General features: G+C 41.0%; 1 protein-coding gene across 1 annotated transcript in view; it reads right to left on the bottom strand.

The window, feature by feature from the left end:
• The window catches only part of col12a1b (collagen, type XII, alpha 1b), a 149,561-nt gene that overhangs the window by 70,311 nt on the left and 57,372 nt on the right, over positions 1-21,878 (bottom strand). Inside the window, 10 exon segments of the mRNA XM_040017990.1 lie at positions 2,121-2,260; positions 2,345-2,474; positions 2,578-2,717; positions 3,519-3,648; positions 3,938-4,077; positions 4,694-4,823; positions 14,104-14,243; positions 16,696-16,828; positions 18,837-18,976; positions 19,350-19,479. Of these exon segments, the coding sequence (XP_039873924.1) occupies positions 2,121-2,260; positions 2,345-2,474; positions 2,578-2,717; positions 3,519-3,648; positions 3,938-4,077; positions 4,694-4,823; positions 14,104-14,243; positions 16,696-16,828; positions 18,837-18,976; positions 19,350-19,479 (1,353 nt within the window).

Below are 21,878 nucleotides of genomic sequence, written 5' to 3'. Positions count from 1 at the left end.
AAAAACATCTAAACACTAGACATATTTCTACGTTCCTCAAGTTTTTTATTTATTGCATTTTCTGAAATGTTGCTTTAGTTTCCTTGTTGTTGTTGTTTTCAAGGCCACCGTAGACCAGCAGAAACAAATAACACCTTTAACACCTGTTCCTCTGGTAAATATTTCTTCCCGGTATTTACAGTTTATTTGACATTTTGTGTGCGCAGCATTTTGGTTTGTGAGACGAAACCACGCGAGCAGCAGTCAGATTCTTTTGGTCGAGCAGTTTGAAATTCCTTTGCAAAACTAACGTTGACGTGCTAATTGAGGGGTGAAGGTTGTGCAATCGACAACGATAAATGAGCCGCTTCTGAGGAGACAAACCCGAGTGGCCAAATCATCTGTCGGCTGCGTTCGCAGCTGTTATTTAGTGCTGATGGCACTGCAGAAATATAAAACCCACATACATGTCACACAACAATGCGAGCTTCACGTTGCCAGAAAGGATTTAGACGGTTTTGTGTGGCAACTGCATGGCGGGATTATCCTGTCAAAAAGCATGACATCACCAAATCTCTGCTGAGAGCTTTGATCGTTTTGTCTTTTTTAAACTTCTGCTGAGCATCTTGGATTTTTTTTTTTTAGTGCCGTTTCCTGGAAAATTTATCAGACTTTTTTATTACAAGCTTTAAAAGAGTTTTACCAAACTCCCTCCAGCATTTTGTCGAGTGTAAAAACACCTCGGGCAGAAAAAAGGTCTGTCAGTATCGCGTGATGACAGCTTGTCAAAGAGCAATGATGCTGTCAGCAAAAGGAAAAGAAAAGAGTGAACACGCTGAGTAGGACTCAGATGTTTAATAAGCTAATGCCAATCTAAAAACTGCTCATTTCAGAATCTGCACCGACTGACATTAAACCTCAGGCAAAGAGATGAAGCCCAGGAGGAAGTGCTAAAAACTGCAGTTCCTCTAAAGGCCACTTGAGGCTGGCTCCAAAACCGAGTCATTTCCCATAGAGTCCCATGTTTAAACTTCCAGCTTTACAGCGGAAATAAACATGTTTACAGCCTGCTGCAAAAATGATTATAGTCTCTGTGGATAGTCTCCCTTTTCATAAAAACTGCACAAGGGAGCTTTTTTAAAAAATAACTTAACTATAATTTGAATACTGTTTAAGACTTAAAGTTAGAGCTGTCGCTCCTCTGACTGACAGGCCACTGCATTTTTCACACCAAAAGTTTGTTTACTCTGATACAAATCAGCTGAATAGTTTGCAAATGTGTAGCTTTTAGCCATAATTTGGTTTCTTTTCACACACCAAAATCTCCAATTGATCCAACATGTGTCGCTACAAATTGCATGATTTGTAAGCGGTGGTTGATCTGGGACAACTACTGGAGGGTTCAGAAGGTGACAGGGTCTCAGAGCAGTTGTGGTTCAAACCCTGGTGCGATTATTGTGTGCACATCTGCACAAGGGAACCGCACCAAGCAGCAAAACCAACCAGAGTTTGACTCAAACAAACTTTTTATTTTCTGAGTTCACATATCTGCTAAGATCCCAGTGAGTACATTTTGTTATAAGTATGAGGGTCCATGTGTCTGCTTGTGTCTTTTTGACTGTGCAGACTTGCAGTAGTTTACATTACAGTGCACGAACTATGCACATTGGATGTACAAATTTTATGACTTGCAGACCATCCGAGATGTCTGTGCTTCAGTTTTGGTGAATTCATTTAAATTATTTCACTTGTCTGTTACTGTGAATGCAGATTAATAACAAAGCTGATGACTGTTTTTTCCTCCTGTGTATCTCCCTCTAGGATTAAGAACGTTTTTCTGATTTCTGAACTTGTCCTGCTAACGCAGCTGATCATGACTGTGATTGGCCAATTCAGTTGGGTTGTTTCCTTTTATGCATTTCTTTTCAAATCGAGTGGAAGAGACTGGATCATCTCATCTCCACCACCAACTGTGTTTGACACAACCCCCAGAGCGATCAGGGCACACCATGTCAAAAAAATGATAATCCACAAACAGTGAATGACATTGCGTAGCTACATCCATTTACAGCCTTCTGCAGTCTTTAGAACAAATCACTTATCAGCATTTATCTGATAAATTCTATGAAGAGAGCACTTACTTTAATCTCCAGGCCTCCATCCACAGGAACGTAGATGATATTATATCCCTGAACGTTGCCATCAGCAGGATCCCAGGTCACAGTGAGGGTGGTGATGGTCGGGTTGGTCACACTAATGCCACGTACTCCGCTCAATGGCACTGAGGGCGCAAATGTGATGAGCGATTAAATGACAATGAGTTTTTACATAGGGTTCATTTTAAAAATCTTCTACAGTGACCTACATGTCTTTCCATCCTCAGACTGGCGTTTGCCTTCCCTGGCAGGGTAAACGGGTAACACTGACACCGTGTATGGAGTATCGGGCATCAGGTTCCTGAGGATGATGTTTGTGGTGCTCGCAGGAACTTGTTCCTGTTTGGCAAAATTAGGAAATAAAATGTTGCTTAAATGCTTCAGGCTCATAATTGGTTGTTTCCTGGAGAAAGTAAGCGGTACGGCGTGCATGGAGCCTCACCATCTGCTCTTCCCCACCGGCTTTGGGCACATAGAAGACCTTGTAGAGACGAACAGCTCCGTCAGCAGCATCCCAGTTCACATTCAGAGAGGTCATCGTGGGGTCAGACACCCTCAGGTTCTTTACTCCTCCCAGATGTCCTAAACAATAAGTGATTTTAGATTTAGACCACGTGAAGAGCCTGAATTAATGATTCCAATCTGTCGTGTTTCCATCATGATTTCATTTTGTTTTTCACAATAAGAAAAGACGAGGGGAACAAGGCTATTCCTCGATCTATAAAGTGAAGGTGTTATTCATTTGTGCTGGTGGTTTTTGTGTTGTTTCTTCTTTTTTACGATATCCTTTCTTTAATGAGCACAACTGACATCTGCTGTTTAGTGTCTGCATGTCTCAAAACAACCTCCCAGCAGACTAAGCACAGGGCAGAGAGGACACTCGTGGGTTCTCTGCAAAAACTGGTAAATCTGTTATTTCAGGTCATCTGATATTTCAGTTCTTGTTGTGTTTCTAATCATTTTCAGGGCTCAGGAAGGAATTCTGTTTGAGCCACAGGGTTTCCCCTAGAAATATGACCCCATAAAAAAGGAGATTTGGAAGCACGTGTAATCTGATTGGTCCAAATATAACTTTATGTTATGTTTGTTACATATGAATGGAGCACAGGGCCATAAAAAAGCACTGATAGGATATCAGCAATATAAATATCATCTGTGAGAATTATGCTGCCAAAAAACAGACAAAAAACACAAATCAGGTTACAGAGCCTCCCGATAAAACTGCACCCGTCCCCGAAATGGTTTGAAATTGATGTGGTGTATCAGTGAAGATGGACTCTGTGCAAAAGGGTCCCGACAGGGCCGTAAATTCTTTGTAGTTGTACGGATACCTAGAAATATCCCCAGAGGTGTTTTTGGGGGGTGCGGGGGGTTCAAACTTACTTGTCTTTCCATTTTCAGACATCCTCTTTCCATCTCCTGCAGCATAAACCGGCACCAGGGTCACAGTGTAGAGAGTGTCGGGCTGCAGGCCTCGCAGGGTGGTGGTGGTTGTGCCCGCTGACACAGTTTCCTAAGTTTAGTAAGAAAATACACAAATTAGCTGCTCTGATGCAAACATATAGTCAGAAATAACAACAAACTTAGGGTAAATCCTCCTCGCCAGCTGTGAAAAACAGTAATTTATCTCTAGTTGCTGCATGTAACGGGGGCAAGAGTCAATTTTTTTTATACAATATGTATTAGATTACTTTATAAAAGTTTAAAATGGGTGTTTAAAGGCCTAAAAGTTTCAGACATGATCAGGCAAATTGGTGAGTAATTCAAAGTCACGGCTGACAGGAAGCTGAGGATGGTCCTACCATGCTCTCATCTCCTCCAGCAGCAGGAGCATAGATGACTCTGTACTCCTTCACTCGGCCCTCGGCAGGCTCCCAGCGCACATTCAGGGTGGTCATGGTTGGGTTCAGCACCTGCAGGTTCCTGACTCCGCCCAGAGGCTCTGCAGAAACACAAACACAGGTGAAACAGGGCGAGCTTTCTCTTTTCTGTCCTCCATCTTTTCCTGGAGGATTGCGATCAAAAGCCTCAGCTAACTCCTTTCAAAGCCAATGAGGAGTCACTCTACGTCAAGAACAGTTGAAACAGGATAGTTGTTGCATTCTGCACAAAACAAGCTGCTTAAAGATGTCACTTGCAATAAATTAAATCATGCTTTTCTTAATTTTTCAGGGGATTAAAAAAAAAAAGTGACACCTCATAATGATTTTTTGATCTTTCTATCGCAAAATTTCATATGATGGTGTTTTTAAAAATATGTTTGATTAAGATTTTCTTCTAGATATGGTTTCTTTTACTGTGGCACATGCGCTTTTGTTTAGCCAAAGGCCAGAGATAGCAGGAGTCTGTACATTTCCCTGCTAAGTAAGGTAAGACAGACTCATCAGCTTGACTACGTAACCCCAAAAGACCAATTCTGAGCCAAGAAAATGCTATTTTTTCTTTTTTGTTTAATAAAAAATTCTGTACAACTGAAAGCAACTTGTATTCATGCAGGACGCAGATTTCACTATAGCAGATATTTAATGTGAAACTTTGTCTCTGGATGTGAGTCTTACTGGTTCTTCCTTCTTCGGAGATATCTTTGCTGATGCCGGTGGCATACACCGCTGCGACGCTGATGGAGTACGGCGTGTCAGGCTCCAGCTTCTGCAGGATGACGCTCGTCTTCTTCCCTCCAACCTGCGTCTGTTCACAGGAAACACGTCGGCAGTGAGACTTGTGTTCACATCGGAGAAACACAGTAGTTTATCGGAGCTTAGTGACAGGTGGCTGACTCATGAAGAAGAACGCCACAGATGGCAAACACAAATGAGAGAAACATTTGCTGCCAGCTGTCAAATAAAAAGTCTTTTTGTTTTTGTTTTTAATGTTTGTTATATGTTTGAATGTTTTGACTGGTCATGGCAGATGGCTTCTTCCCACTGTCACCAAGTGCTTGGCTCAAAGGGGATTGTTTGATTATTGGGATATTCGTTGTATTATTGTAGAGTCACTGCCTTAAAGTATAAGGCACTTTGAGGTGACTATTTGTTGTGATTTGGCGCTATATAAACAAAACTGAATTGAACTGAATTCAGCTTTTGTGGATTGAAATGATATTTTACTGTCATGAAATTCAAATGACTGGATAATTTGATAAGACGTTATAGGTGGATAAATGCAAACACCAGGCCATTTTAGCCCACTACTGAGTGGTTGCCAGGTAACATGATGAGCATTTAGAGGGAGCATTTGGGAAATGTTGTAGAAAACACCTGCATTGATTGCAACAAAATGGGAGCATTTCCAGGAAGTGACAGACGTGACGGTGATGTAGCCGCTCGTTGTTTAAAGGAGTTCAACGTGTTCCTGCCTGGTCACAGACACATTATGTCAAAGTATAGAGCAAACACACTGAAAACTCATTTGTCCCAGCTGACTCTGATCTTTTAAATGACTCGCTATGTTTTTAATGTTGCTGGGGGGGGTTTCTGGACTTTGACAGCTGTTTACTTGATGTCTGTGTGATTTCTACTGACTACATAACAAATGAACTCTCAGAGATAATAAGGAAATCCCAGTTATTTGCTCCTTAATAGTTCTTATTACTATTTTCGTGTCTCTGAGACAGAAAGACGAGTGCATGCCAATGTGTGCTTCTGTATTTCTGCCCCTTAAAAGCCACAAGTTGGCTCCACACAGTTGGAGTGGATGGATTTATATGTATATTTCTTTGAGTTGTGTTGGGTTACTGCATTCGATGTTCCTCTGCAGGAACATGGATCACATGAAAATTGGGGAACAATGTGCCATGAAAGACAATTTACTGTTTACTGTTTGCAGCTGGTCTGGTTCAGATATTTGAAAAGTAATGAAAAGCTGCACACCTCCACCTCCTTATCAGCTTGTCTGTGTCCTGCCTTCGTGTGGAAAACTACCACAGCATGAATCACATCACAGCCACTTATGAAACGATGGAAAACAGACGATTATTGACTGACTTATTTATTAAATCAACATGAGTTTGTTTGCCTGCGCTGTAAACAAACACCAGCTGATCTTCTGTGGCGAGTGTTTGATGTCATCTGCAGTTACCGCCACTGACCACAGGTGTCGCCACACCGGCTAAAATGTTTCAGCCTCTAAATGCGCGATCATTTATCCGGATCTCGAATCACCAGATCTCTAAAAATTCAAGCAAAGCCCTTAATTGTGCAGCGGCTCCCAGCGTGGCATGTTTTGGAGAGGCATCCACTGGTTATTAGGATAATGTCAGCAGAGTATTTACATCATTTAGACTTCTTTCTCTGAGAGATTTTAAATCTAGTAGACTGAGAAATCCTGAGAAAACAACTCTGCAGTCCATCACACAGTGGATGCAGCGCTGTAAACACATCCACAGAGGGCATAAACAGTTTGTGGTAGCTAAGGGATAAATTACTGGAGGTATCACATCCCATTTACATCAGTATTTTAGGTATTTGGATGTTTTATTTTATTCTGGGAAACATACAGAAGGTGAGTATCTTGTTTAGAGACAGTGGAGTGTGTTAATAAAACAATCAGTGACTCCTGTGGTTACTGTACTTGAGACATTTTTTTTTATTTTTTAACCAGATAATTATTATATGAGGCAACTTCGCTGCTCATCTTCTAACACAGCACTGAGTAAATGAGCCAAATATTCATCTAAAGTCTCAGAAATAAGATGACACAGGAATCATTTGTCTGAGCTTTTTTGTGAAATATGCCACAAAAAGTTTTTTATGTGTGCTTTTTCTAGTTTAATATTGCAAAGTTTTGGCTTGTCCAACAAAGGATGACTTACAGCTTGGCAAAGAAACTAGAAGGTTAATCCTGTGTTTTCAGTGTTATGAAGGTGGTGCCATGGCAACATGCTTCAGATGTAACTCGCTCCGAGCTGGGTTATGATTGTGAGATAAGAGATCAACGGTTATGAAATGCACCAGTGGCTGCAGTTTGAAAACTGCTTTCTGTAATAATTAATATATGTTTGAATTCTTTTTGTATTGAATTATTATTTAATTAATTACACATGTAAACACAAATTTAATGGAATAACAGCTGTAATCTGTCAAATTCTCTTTAAACTGCACAATATGAAAATTTGATCTAGTCCAACCAGCAGACCTGTCTATGCTTGTGATTGGTCGCATATTGTGGTGCCACCACCTTTCATGTAAACTCTGATGAATGGACTGATGAATGATGGGTTGACTTAACGAGTCGATAAGTCCCTTTGTCTGATGTTTTAGCCTGATATTAGATTAAGTGGATTAAGCCTGAGAAGGAAAAGATATCCTTGATTTCTCTGCAGATTTCTTTATTGGATTAACCTTCTAGTTCTAGTAATGTGGATTGTGGCTCTTGTGACATTACGGAGTTTTGAATTGATAATTTTATTCTGCTTTTGACTGGTCTAGCGTTGGCCTCCGTGTCCCATTTTATTTTGAAGGTGAGATTTCTCTGGTGTCTTGGTCTAATTTGACTTCCTGCCTTCCGTTGTGCTCGTCTGGCACTCCCTGATTGATTTCACCTGCCTTTAATTGTTTCCTCATGTGTTCTGCCCTCTATCTGCATTTTTGTCCCTTTTTTTGTATTTTGCATGTGTAAAGGGCAGTTGGATCATCCCATTGCTTATCACTGTTCAGACTTCAGTCTGCAGACCTTCAGAGTTTTCACCCCAGTATAAAGCTGACCTATTTTCTCTACTATACATATGAAAAACAGCAGCCTTAGCCCAGAACTGGACTGATGAAGAAGCCCCGTTTTTTCACCCAGTTCCCAAACTTGAGAGGAAACCCTGAGCTCATCCATAAAACAAACAAGCGTCTCATCTGGTATCACATGACTGATGCTAAGAACAACAAGGCCGCACGACACCAGATGCTCTCGGTCCTCTGGCGCACACATCTGATGCAGCGAGTGGATCGGAGCTCCGTTAGACAGATTTGCAGCGCTGACATCATGCCTCGGCCGTGACACGTTGTTTGGGGGAACACTGTCATAACATCTCAGAGACAGCGACCCCCCTCTAGATTCTTCTCATACTGCTCGCAGCTTCTTTTCAACTCGTTTCCACTGCTAATGATTATTGAGTCAGCGTGTGGGAATGCAATGTCGGCGGTCAAACGTGGGACTCCTCAAACTCACCGTCGTGCTGCTGGATGTTGTCAACAAATAAAAGCTAAATTGCTCTGTGAGGAAGGAGCCTGGAAACATGTCTGGCGGTGTGTCACTGACCTCCTCCAGATCATTGATGTGCATCTCGAGATGGAGGTGAAATTTAAAACCGAATCCAGCTCGTACTGTAAATCCAGCTGGTTCTGTTTTTGATGTCAAAAGCTTTTTAAGTGAGCCAGACATCAAATTACAGATCGCTCCGGTGCAGTCGGAGACCTCGAGTCTCAGACTCCACATTTTACTCCGTTTCGAAATAGATTTCTCTTTGTACATCACTAAATGAGTCTACAGATTAAAGCTTTACATTAATTATACTACTCACATACCAGTTTATTAGGTACAACAAAGTCGAGGTATTTTTTTTTCTGGTTTCTCTCACTACCTTGAACTACCGGAGTTACTTCACCACTCTTTGTGTGTAACAAACAAAGAGGGTTAAGTTGACGGAGAGCTAAATTAACTCGAAGAAGAAGAAGACTTGCGAGGAACAGATAATTAACTGAACTGGCACAAAATCTAAATTGAAAAAAGGGGCACTGGTCAATGCTTTTGGCAGATCTAATGTGATATATGCACATTTATATGGTGTGTGTGTTTTTGTTGGCTTTGTTGAGCACTGAGACAGTTTTGTCAGGTGAGAAGAAGCTCCTGGGATGAGAACTAACACGTCCACGTCTAAGTGCACGGTCCTCAGCCAAAAAAGGGTGGCGTGGGAACAAGTCATGGCCTCCAGGGGAGGATTTCAAGCACCTCATTCTGGAGCAGGAGACTGAGAAGGATTGGGACAGAGATACTGATAGTGGTCTCCTGTAGTCTACACTCCCACCCGCACCTATGAACATGTGCTGTGGGTCATGGAGCTCAGAGTAGAGCTGAAAGGGTCCAGCAGAGGTGGTTCAGACATCCTGGACGCCTCCAAGTTGTTTTGAGCTTGTCTAACTGGGAGGAGACCCGTGGACAGATTCAGGACATCCTGGAGAGATCGCGTCTCTCGACTAGATCGGTGTCCCCTACATGAGTTGTAGGAGGTGGGCTGGCAGAAGGAGGCCTGCTTAGACTGCTCTAATTCCCCGCCTGATTTTTTGTTTTTCAAATGTATTGTATTTCAAAGCTTTATTTACTTATTTAAACTAATTATTCAGATTTAGATTATAAGTGTAAAATAGTGATCTGCTGTATTTCTATAGAGACTACCAGCCAGCATATGAAGTGATTAAATTAGCTGCAATATTCAACAACTTCAGATCCAGTAATATCATGTACATGATTCTGCACAAAGACTGCTTTTACTTTGGGTTTTTTGAGGATAGCTGGATCCTAAAAGGTCTTTCACTGCTAGCAGATCCTTTATTCTTGCTCACTGCTTCTTTTTTATGTAATACTGCCTGTGTGAGGGCACAGGATGCTGCACAAGAGCCAGAAAATCATTCACAAAAATTATAGCCAATTTTCACTCATGGTAGATTTTGGTCAAGCTCTGTCTTGTTTAAAAAAAAATCCCTGATTTGCCCTGATTTGAAGTCATTTTCACAGAGATTAAACTGGAGATGATGATCTCATCTCCTGCACAGTTTACTTTACGGTTCACAATTAAACATTTATTCAAGTTGCATTACACAGGAGGGAAATCACAAAGCAGGTGCCATCAGTTTAGGCTCATTTATCAATAACAAACGAGATTCTCTGACTCAACGATGACTATGAACGACGATTTGACTTTTTTTAGAAACACATCTAAAGAACTCAGAGATTCCTTCTTGGTAACGATGTGTTTTATGTGTGAGAATGAGAAAGCCTTTGTCTCTTCAGTGCCTTTAGCTTCTCCTTCTACACTGTTTTATGTCTTTTTTGCTCAGTTTTATAGATCTTGAAGTCCCATCTCAGGAGGTAGAGGAAACTTCCCATCAAATCCAGCAGTTCATAATTGATTTGTTTCTATATGTGCTTTGGGGCTCGTTTCGCTGACTTTTCTGACAGATTTAAAGCTCCACATCATCTTAAGATATTCACTGATTTGTCAGCAAGTGGCTGAAGCAAACCGAGACCTTCTCACTGGTCAAAAAGCAGCACAGCTGGGAACCTCCGCGCCCCGACAGCAGAACAAACCTTCGCTTTGTAAGAGCGCGCGCGGAAACTACACCTGGGAAAGGAATTTAGTCGTGTTGTTCTTTCGATCCCTCGACAAACAAACAAAACAGGAGTGGGTTTACAAGACGGCAGAGAGGGACCCGTTTTCTCATAAATGTCAAATTTACTAAACAATCATTGAAACTCGTCCATTTTGGGTGTAAAAACTTGAATAAACACTTTAGAAATCTCTGAATTCGCCTTTTGTTCAGAGTCAGTGAAGCAGCTCCAGCTATGGTCTCCTGATACAACAAAGAGCCAAGTGGTTATATCATAGAGGCCGTATTTCATGTGAATTCTGCTGCTTGGTGCACATTTCCTGCACATTAAATGATCAACTGAAGCTGCGATACCGAGGTTATATAAACTCAGTATGAACTTTTACTTTCTAAGACTCAGAGACAGAGAAAAAAAAAAACCCTAACCCTTTAAAATTGAGACCTAAATATTCAGAGATAACAACCTAACAATGTCAATGTCAATGGTCAATGACAGCAAGACCTGGAGGGTTATGTTTGGGAGTGGTGTTCTGTTATTGGACTTCTGTGCGAATTAGGTTGTCCATAACAAACTCCATGTTTGAATATCAGGGTGTACATAAGTGCATGTGGCACCAGGATACTCTAGGCTACAGGTCGATGAACAATTTTGTAATCGTATCACCGGATCTGCTGCCATATGTTCTCTGAACACTTGGATTACCACCTGCTGGTGAATTGGATCAGTATTGTGAGGTTGTGCTGGTAATGCCTGGCAAAGGCCCCGGTCCATAAGGTCTTCAACTTCCACCTCCAGCAGAACTTTAAAAGCATCCTGAGGGAGACTGGGGAAAGTGAGTCCAAACGGACCATGTTCAGCACCTCCATTGCTGAAGCTGCTGCAAGGAGCTTCAGGTGCAAGGTGGCAACACCAGTACCAGATGGTGGAAATCTGAGGTAAAGGGAGCTATCAAGCTGAAGAAGGAGTCCTATCTATCAGGATTGGTTAGCCTTTGGGACTTCGGAAGAAGCTGATAGATGCCAACAGGCCAAGTAGTATGTGGTCCTCCATTTTTACTTAACCTCCTAGGATCTGGAGTCCACATACAGGGAGTGCAGAATTATTAGGCAAATGAGTATTTTGTCCACATCATCCTCTTCATGCATGTTGTCTTACTCCAAGCTGTATAGGCTCGAAAGCCTACTACCAATTAAGCATATTAGGTGATGTGCATCTCTGTAATGAGAAGGGGTGTGGTCTAATGACATCAACACCCTATATCAGGTGTGCATAATTATTAGGCAACTTCCTTTCCTTTGGCAAAATGGGTCAAAAGAAGGACTTGACAGGCACAGAAAAGTCAAAAATAGTGAGATATCTTGCAGAGGGATGCAGCAGTCTCAAAATTGCAAAGCTTCTGAAGCGTGATCATCGAACAATCAAGCGTTTCATTCAAAATAGTCAACAGGGTCGCAAGAAGCGTGTGGAAAAACCAAGGCGCAAAATAACTGCCCATGAACTGAGAAAAGTCAAGCGTGCAGCTGCCAAGATGCCACTTGCCTACCAGTTTGGCCATATTTCAGAGCTGCAACATCACTGGAGTGCCCAAAAGCACAAGGTGTGCAATACTCAGAGACATGGCCAAGGTAAGAAAGGCTGAAAGACGACCACCACTGAACAAGACACACAAGCTGAAACGTCAAGACTGGGCCAAGAAATATCTCAAGACTGATATTTCTAAGGTTTTATGGACTGATGAAATGAGAGTGAGTCTTGATGGGCCTAGATGGATGGGCCCGTGGCTGGATTGGTAAAGGGCAGAGAGCTCCAGTCCGACTCAGACGCCAGCAAGGTGGAGTACTGGTTTGGGCTGGTATCATCAAAGATGAGCTTGTGGGGCCTTTTCGGGTTGAGGATGGAGTCAAGCTCAACTCCCAGTCCTACTGCCAGTTTCTGGAAGACACCTTCTTCAAGCAGTGTTACAGGAAGAAGTCTGCATCCTTCAAGAAAAACGTGATCTTCATGCAGGACAATGCTCCATCACACGCGTCCAAGTACTCCACAGCGTGGCTGGCAAGAAAGCGTATAAAAGAAGAAAAACTAATGACATGGCCTCCTTGTTCACCTGATCTGAACCCCATTGAGAACCTGTGGTCCATCATCAAATGTGAGATTTACAAGGAGGGAAAACAGTATACCTCTCTGAACAGTGTCTGGGAGGCTGTGGTTGCTGCTGCACGCAATGTTGATGGTGAACAGATCAAAACACTGACAGAATCCATGGATGGCAGGCTTTTGAGTGTCCTTGCAAAGAAAGGTGGCTATATTGGTCGCTGATTTGTTTTTGTTTTGTTTTTGAATGTCAGAAATGTATATTTGTGAATGTGGAGATGTTATATTGGTTTCACTGGTAAAAATAAATAATTGAAATGGGTATATATTTGTTTTTTGTTAAGTTGCCTAATAATTATGCACAGTAATAGTCACCTGCACACACAGATATCCCCCTAAAATAGCTAAAACTAAAAACAAACTAAAAACTACTTCCAAAAACATTCAGCTTTGATATTAATGAGTTTTTGGGTTCATTGAGAACATGGTTGTTGTCCAATAATAAAATTATTCCTCAAAAATACAACTTGCCTAATAATTCTGCACTCCCTGTATGTGGACATCACATTTTGGGTTATTTAGACCAAAATACTCAATTTTGCTCTACAAGGACCTGATATCTACTTACGAGGACATTATACTGCTACTGTTCTATCAAAATTATAAACGAATATCCTCATATGTGACTCTCATTTTTCTTAAAAACAAAAATAAGATAAAAAAAAAAATCTGGTAATTCTTTGTTTTTACATTCATCGGGCCCCAATATGCCGAAATATCAAAGACAAATTAAAAATGCATGCCGTGGAAGAGTTCGGGTCTTAGGAGGTTAAGAAACAATTCACCAGCTGGGCCTACATCCTCATTTTATGTTTGACAAAGGTTTTAGGAGGTAAAGGTGAATGGCTTGGGCAGGAATTGAGCTGCAGTTTGGGGAGGGCCTCTAAGGGGACTGGTGGTGGCTCCCAGCCTGGCAGATCTCCATGTACTAAATAGAGTTGAAGACGTTAAATAATTGAAAACGGGAGGGAGGGTGGGGCACGTAAACGAGAACGAACAGCTTGTAGGCCTGGGGGAACCTGTATAGATGAGAACCGGAAGGAGCGTGTATGGAAGCGTGGTTCCGCTCCTGAAATTCCGATACAATGGATGGATGGCAGCACTGGGACAGGTTAAGAAAAAGGTTTGGATGGACTGCTAAGTTTAACATGTCTTGAAATACAGGTGTCTTCATTTACACACAAAAATATGTCAAACTGTGAAGCTGATTCACAAATTGCCACAAGTCTGGATTGGAGAGGAGGCAGAGGTCGAGAAATCTCACTTCTTTCTGACCTAAACATTTTTCATTTTCAGTTCTTGCAGTTGATCACTTCAGTCAGCGCCCTCTGGAAACATCCAATGATTTTTTTAAACAGAGATATTTTAATGTGCTCCCTTGTCATTTTCTCATCCTAACTATGATTTAATTTGTGCAAACTTCCTAAATTTATGGCATATAGACACCCTTTTCTAATGTATCTGTACACTGATGATGCCATCATATTCTCATCCACAAACTTACTATGAGGGCCTCGCCTCCAGCGACTGGTCTGTAAGTGATCTTGTAATTCTGGACGGCGCCGGGGGCGGGCTCCCACTTCGCTGTCAGTGTGGTGGTGGTGGCGTTGAAAACCCTCAGGTTTTTGGGCGGCGCAGGAAGCACTGGAAGCACACAGGTATGTAGAGTCAGATAAACAGCACCTGTATATGTGTGCGTGAAACGATCGGTGAAAATGATTATGATGATGTTGATGAGGAGGAGGATGAAGATGGCAGTTATGATGATGTTCTCACAATCCAGCGGGTCATGGAGCTGGAAGGGTTAATTTTAGGATGAGAGCAGCAGAGTGATGAGGTTTAAACCAGTTCAGAGTGGAGTTGCAGGTCAGGAACGTCTTATTAAATCCCTGGTCTCATAAAAATGGAGCTAAGTTATATATTTTTACAAAAGGAAAAGTCCTAATGCATAAAAAGGATTCTAAAATTGGACACAAAAACACAAAAACACAATTATTATGGAAACAACTTCTATAACTGATGATCCTAGGCGGGAACTATGATTAATTTGTGGTTTCTAACAAATAAAATTATGGCAACAACAACAACAGCATAACAAAAACGAAATTTGGCAGACATTATAGAAAATTCTGCAGTTTTTAACCAATGCTTTGGGGGAAGCAATAATGATTAGCTGTTTTGCAACAACCTGTCTTTGGGGTTATGATAACGCATTTGTTGATCATAAAAGGTGAATTTAGCAACAGCTGGACACCCTGAAACAAACCAGGGCTCTGAAATTTAGACATAATAATAAATATGACAAATTTGTGGATCATTCATATAAGTTTTTTCTTTTTGAGTAAAGAGCATCAAAGCACATTTTTGGTAATGAGAGTGGATAAAATTTTTATTTAAAAATCAGATTTAGTTCACTGACCACCATCTCCACTACAGAACCTCTGAACAACATTAAACTGATGACGAATATGTGATGACATAATAAAATGACGTTATAATGTGAGATGAACATGACGGCAGGAATGACAAACATGTTGGGAGGATGAAACAGGAACGAGGACACTCATTCACAGTGATGGAGGTCTGTGGAGGTTGACTTGTTACTGATCAATTTTCACACTTCTTGCATTTGAAGCCCTGAATTTGCGTTCACACCACAATATAGTCCATGTCCGTGTTGCCCCAAACCTGGGGATTTTTTTTTTTAAAAAAGCAGATTTGTTTAAATCTAAGTATGTGTATGGTGTCAAAAACATCAATGAAAGAAGTTCAGTCATTATAAAGACATGTTTTGGTCTGATATATCACTTAAATAGCTTCTAATTAGCTTGAAAATTGTGTTAAAAACTGCAGTGGTTTAAAATATTTCAAGTTATATTGTAATTTTTAAGCAGTAATTTTTATGTTTTTAAGCAGATACTGGCTGCATGATAGCTAGCAACATTAGTTAGCTAGCGATATTAGTTAGCTACCAAAATTAGTTAGTTAGCCACACTAGTTAGATGTGTTATTTATTCTATTGAAATGCATTGCTTATCATATCTTATCTTTTGTAATTATCATAACATGACATAAATAACTCTTAGATTTTGTTTTTTGCCTTGCCCATATTTCTATTTTATATATGATGACATTTAATACCACAGTGCTTTAGTTACTGCTGTGTAAAAGAACAATGTGCTACCTACTGCTAGAAGTTAAACCAAAAACTTGCAGAGCCTCCTCACACTGACTCTGCTATGAATTAAATAAACAATAATGGACAAAAAACAAAACAAAAAAAAAAAATGTAGACTTCAAGGATCTGTGAATGACTTCTCTGTGAGCATACTTTGATGATAGTATTCTTTAAAAGATTCTTTAAAAGGCCATCATATTTTTTACATTTCCATTCTTCACATCCAATACAAATTGGTCTATAACTTACTTACTACAGCAATAGAAACACAGAGTGAAATACAAGACCACCAAAATCCATTACAGCCTTTTCTTTAAAATACTAGAACTGTGTATTTGATTAGTAAACAACAGATCTCTGCAAGTTGGCATGATTTTACCTGATATTCAAGTCTTGTGTGAGTTTTTCTGCTAGGGTAAAAAGTAAAACTACACTCTAAGTGCACAAATGCAAATGTTTAGCCAACAGAAATTACTTTTTTTTTGGTTGATATGGTTTTGAATCGGTCAGAGCTGAGCCTGCAGTACATTCGTGATAATTTATGTCAACCACGCAGCTGCGACCATCGTGTCTTTTTTGCTGAACTCTTTGCTCAGGTTTGAAGTTGGAGAGTTGTGGTGTGAACGCACAGTAAAGCACTAAAATGCATAGACATGCAGTGAAGGATGACTGAAAGAAAAAAAAGAAAGTGTGTTCCCATTAACATCGTCCTGTATGACCACGTTACCATTCCACACAGAAATCATGAACAATACAATGAAAAGGAAGCTGTCCTTCTCATACGACATACCTGGCGACTTTAACACTAGAAAGAGACGTTGAGAGGACAACAGTGTTATTTTAAAGTCATACACATCTGTGAAAGTAAAACATTGGGATGATTTGTTGGACGCTGATAAGAAGCGGGGGTTTACTTACGTGTGCGTTCATTTCCCATCAGATCTTCGCTCTCTGACTCATCTGGGTAGATGGCCGTGATGGTGACAGAGTAGTCGGTGTCAGGGTCCAAATTCTCCAGAACGTGGGAGGTTTCGTCGCTATTCAGGATATCCTAGTGACGGGTAAAAACAGCACATACATATGTATCTGTGTGTGTTTATTGCTAACCAGAAGATGTTCTTGGCGCTATGATATTAGCCTTTCAAAGCAAAAACCTACAAGACTGAGCGCACAGTGAAAACGACAGCTCTTTAGGTCAAAGGTTAAATCTGTCACATGGAGAAAAAGTCTGCCTTTGTCTGCCACAGCTTTGTTTTATGTTGCCATTTTACAAAGTTTCATAATTCATAGCTTAAAGTTGGAACCCGGCACTGACTTCATTTCATCTCATTCACCGATTTTTGTGCTGATGTGCATGTTGGGCCCAAAAACAACTTTGGAGGGCCGAAGCTTGAGCAGTGGAAAACAAAGGGAGCATTATTATTGCTGTGGTTGAACTGGATGTTTTCACTTAATCTTGGCAGTTTTGAGGAGTCTGTGAAACCATAATGGATTGTTCATGAGATTTTTTCCCTTCGGAATGACAGGGTAATTTTGAATTCAAACACTGACATCTTCAGTTTCATGATTGTAACGTAACCAACGCTTGCTGGGCAGAGATCCACACGTTGGTGGTTTTATTCTAGTTGAGAAAATCAGAGCAGCGAACTCAGCGACTGCAGGTGTGCTCGAATGCTGCTTCAAGCTCACGCTTCGGTTTTAATCAGAGAAAGAAAACTCTGCTAAGCTACAGGCAAAAACACTCACAAAGCTCGTTGATTGGTTGGACATGGATGAGACAACTGAAAGCAGATGTTTACCGCTGCTGCAGACAGACCGCGCTGTCCAAGCAAAGCTCATTTGCATATTTTGAGACAAAGTACTAAAGCGGGTTTATTTACCCAGCTGCTGATAACAAATACAAATGTAACATGAAAAAAAAACTAATTCTGATACCATAGAAGTTAACATGCCAGGTGTCTTTGGCCTCAGCCAGCTGACGTAACGTTTCAAGATCCTTCACCTTCTCACAGCACACAGTTTGTTTGTTTGTTTTTGTCTATTTTCCATCTTCTTTTTCCTTTCACCCTAAATTAACTGTGGCAGCTGGCTGTTCCTCCCTGAGCCTCGCTTTGTTGGAAGTTTCATCCTGTTAAAAGGCAGTCCCCCACCATCACCAGTTACTGCTCACTGGGCATCCTCTGGCTACTGCTATTCTCTCGCTAACATTTTAGGGCCTTTATCTTGTAGAAGGTACAATGTAGAAAACCTTGAAGTGACTGTTGCTGTGAATTCATGTTATAGAAATTAAAAATGTATTTAAATGAGCTGAATTATCATGAGATATCTTAAAAAATGTGTTCACCTAATGCATAGGTTCACTGATCTCTCTTGAAAAAGAGATGAGACATTATTAAAAACGCACCCACAGCCACAGCCTGAATCGGTCTGTGAGGTAAAGTATCTGCAGAGACAAACACATGGCTGGAGCTACACCATGAAAATGTGCAAAACTTCAGCCAAGAAGATCTGAGATGATCTCAACCACAAGACAAGGTTAGTTATTATTATGTTACTCACTATGAAAAGTAATTATCCTAGTCTGCTATCTTAGTTAAGTCCACAGTTAAACTGTGCGTGTCAGGGTCTTCATGGCCATCATAGTTTACACACTGAGGTTTTGAAAGTGTAGCTTAAAGGTGTGCTACACATGAACAATGCTGACAAAAAGCTGCAAAAGCGCAGAATGACAACTGAATAGCATTCTGGACTCACGCCTATGAAAACAAAAGAAGTAATAAAGCACTTCAGTGTGTTGAAATGATGAAGCCTCAGCCAATGCACTAGACACTTAGATCTGAATAAACAGTGTTATCGGATGGTTTACATGTCATCTTTTAACAAGCACATACACACATGCAGTTTGTTCTGGAAAAAGCTTAAAAATCTGATGTCGCTGCCAATAGAAACTCTGTATTCAGAGATGGAAAGAACTTCTTCTGCTGCAGTCTTTGTCCCGACTCATTTGAACACAGACATTTTTAGACATGGCCAGGCTGGTCGCATCATCACTCACTGACCTGCTGGAAGTCTGTCTCCCCCCTTTTAACCCAGCCAACACGGTAAAGGGACACGTCAGGGCCTCCGTGTTCCCATGTGACTCTGAACGAGGACTGGGTCACCTCAGAGAACCGCAGGTTCTTGGGCGCAGGAACAACATCTGTAAACGTGGACCGAAATGAGACAGAGGATGTCTTAGTGATGATGTAACAGCACGTGAAGAGTCCCTTTTTTATATTATTACATAAAGTTAAAGATATAAAAAAACTTAATATTACATTATAAATATAACCCTGCACATCATCTAAAGACTTTTTAGTGTAGACCAACCTTCATGTGATTGCCACTTTCCTAAATCAAACCCTGATTTTGTTTCACTTCATTTGTTCAACCAAAACTTAACCGAGTCTGGTTTTTTGTAGAGGTGGCGGATGCTCTGTTAGGGTTGTTCCTGCTTTTGCTATAACCAGAATTCTGCACTCATTAAAGAATAAGTGCAGGATGACCAAAAAATATAAAATGTAGATTCATACCTGTGATGGCGCTGCCGAGCATCGGGGTCGCGGGACCGTCGTCATAGATCGGGGTGACAGCTAGATCATATTCTGTCTGGGAAATGAGGCTGGACAGCACCAGGGTGGTAATGTCGCCATTAACTTCGATCTGTCAAAGGCAAAATTTAATTATTAGTGACCCTTTTTTATAAAAAATCACTCAGAGGTTGGACAGCTACATTTAGACCCACAATCCTGAAATACCCACAGATTTTGCAGTAAATAAAACGTGGGGGCATTTGTAGCTCAAAAGATAGAGAGAGCTGTCTACAAACTGGAAAGTCAATGCTTTGATCACCAGTTCCTGCACCCTGCATGCCAAACTGTCCTGATGCCTGATGGGCTATAAAAAAAAAACCTAAAGCCACTGAATAAAATACCACATGAAGTGATGAATGTGACCACAGTTTAATTTCTAATGCAAAACTAAAAAACTAATACAGTTCTCTTTGCCGATTAGCTGGAACATTCATTCCTGCCACAGACCGACGCCTTTAACAGAGCTGTAAGCAGTTTTAAACTATCAGTTTAAGAGAAGAGCTTTATGGAACAGGTGAAAGGTGAACATGGTTAATATATAACAATTTTAATTTCATTTTAATTTCTCTGTCTGTATGTGATGCAAGCAAATGACTGAATAACTAAGCAAAGTTAAAATTAGAAACAGACACTGCAGTTCCTCTGAAGGCCACTTGAGGCTGGCTCCAAAACAGTGTTAGTCTCCATAGACTCTAGTGGTAAAATGTCCAATATTATATACACATCTACAGCCTGAGACAAAAACATTTTTGATCTCTCTAGGGAGGGAGATTTGTTATATTTCACATCTACTAAATGGATGTCATGGCTTGGGTCACTGTTTGGTGAACTTTAAATGTCATAATCCTCCCCAGATAGATAAAAAAATTACTAAATAAGACTTTTATTTGATTATATGTGGCCTTGAGTTAACAGCAGCGCCGTCGGATTTATTGGGTGATGTAGTTGAGAGGTTTTTGAAAGTAGGCTTTGAGTTTATGAGTCAGATTCAAATATTTACCAACTGAGATGAAAGCAAAGAACGTAAAAGACGTGCACTTGTAGGGTCAGAGAATGGTAGGTCATCAAATAAATCAGCGAAAAGCTTTGACATATTAAAGCGCAGAGACAGTCTCCACAGTCGGATTTTTCATTTCAGCAGAGAGTTAAGTTAACTCGGGCATACATCCAGATGTGTGGGCTTCCTCTATAGAGACAAGAAGCCTTCAGCACTAATCCTTAAGAGGAGTCGAGCTGTTTCGCGTCATCTATCAGAATCTTCTGGAAATGTCAGGTATCCACGGACGGCACCGTCAGCTGCCGAGTCATCCCAGACTGTTTGTCCTCTGCTGACATCCAAGTGAGAAGTTATGAGGACAGAGTGGAGCTGGGATGATGGAGTCAGGCTGGGCTGGCTGCAGCAGCCAGCGTGCTTCTGCCAGCAGACTGCGTTTCTCATAAGCACCAGGCCAACAAAGAGGAGCTGCAAGGTCGGCCATAACTCATCACTTTCCCAGAACGAAGATATCTCTGCTGAGTAAAACTTCACCCATACGAGGCTCTCTGTGAGGCTTTATTGTTCAACGCCAACCCTCAATGACCTTACAAACAATACAAGCACTTTCAAACAGACGCAACTTTTTATTCGATGAGGGAGTGACAGCTGATATGTGCCAATGGAAAAAGATCACAGCTGCACTTACTGAGCCTGATTTAGAAAAGTTGGACGTCACGCTTCTCCTCACACATAAAGTCCTGATCGATCAGGCTCCGTCGTGTGTTAAAGACCTCTTAGTATCATTTTATCCCTGCAGACCACTTCACTTTCAGACTGCAGGCATATTTGTAGTTGCAGAGTTTCTGAAAGCCGAACAGGAGGCAGAGGCCTCAGCTTTCTGTGGAACCATCTCCCCGCATCATTTCGGGAGATAGACGGCCTCTATTCTATTACAATTAGGCTTTAAACTTCTCAGGTGACCTTGAACCGTACCTTCTTCATGTTGCTATAGCAGGGGTGTCAAACTCAAATACACAGTGGGCCAAAATTCAAAACTGGAACAAAGTCACAGGCTAACATTAATATTTATTGAAATATATTTATTCCTCCAGATATAAGAATGAATCTTTTCTTATGGACTCAAACACGTTTTGCTGAAAAACTGAATATGGAACAAGCAAAGCTTAATACTAAACAATATATACATTAGCTGTATAATACCAGTAGGCCAGCTCTAATAGTAATTTGGTATGGCTTCGCAGGCCAAATGTAATTAGGCTGCGGGCCAAATTTGGCCCGCGGGCCAGAGTTTGACACCTATGTGCTATAGGCTCAGGCTGCCGGTAGACTTCCCATGATGCACTGAGCATTTCTCCTCCTCTCCTCTTTAAGTTTGTGTGTTGATGCTGATTCTACTGGGAATCTTCTTCCTGTTAAAAAGGGAGTTTTTCCTCCCCACTGTTTGCAAGTGCTTATTTTCTTAATGTTGTAAG

This window comes from Simochromis diagramma, unplaced genomic scaffold (assembly GCF_900408965.1).
Source record: "Simochromis diagramma unplaced genomic scaffold, fSimDia1.1 OVJJ01000802.1, whole genome shotgun sequence".
Lineage (NCBI taxonomy): Eukaryota > Metazoa > Chordata > Actinopteri > Cichliformes > Cichlidae > Simochromis > Simochromis diagramma.
The sequence above is the reverse complement of the archived record's forward strand: the minus strand, read 5'-3'. Positions and strand labels throughout refer to the sequence as shown.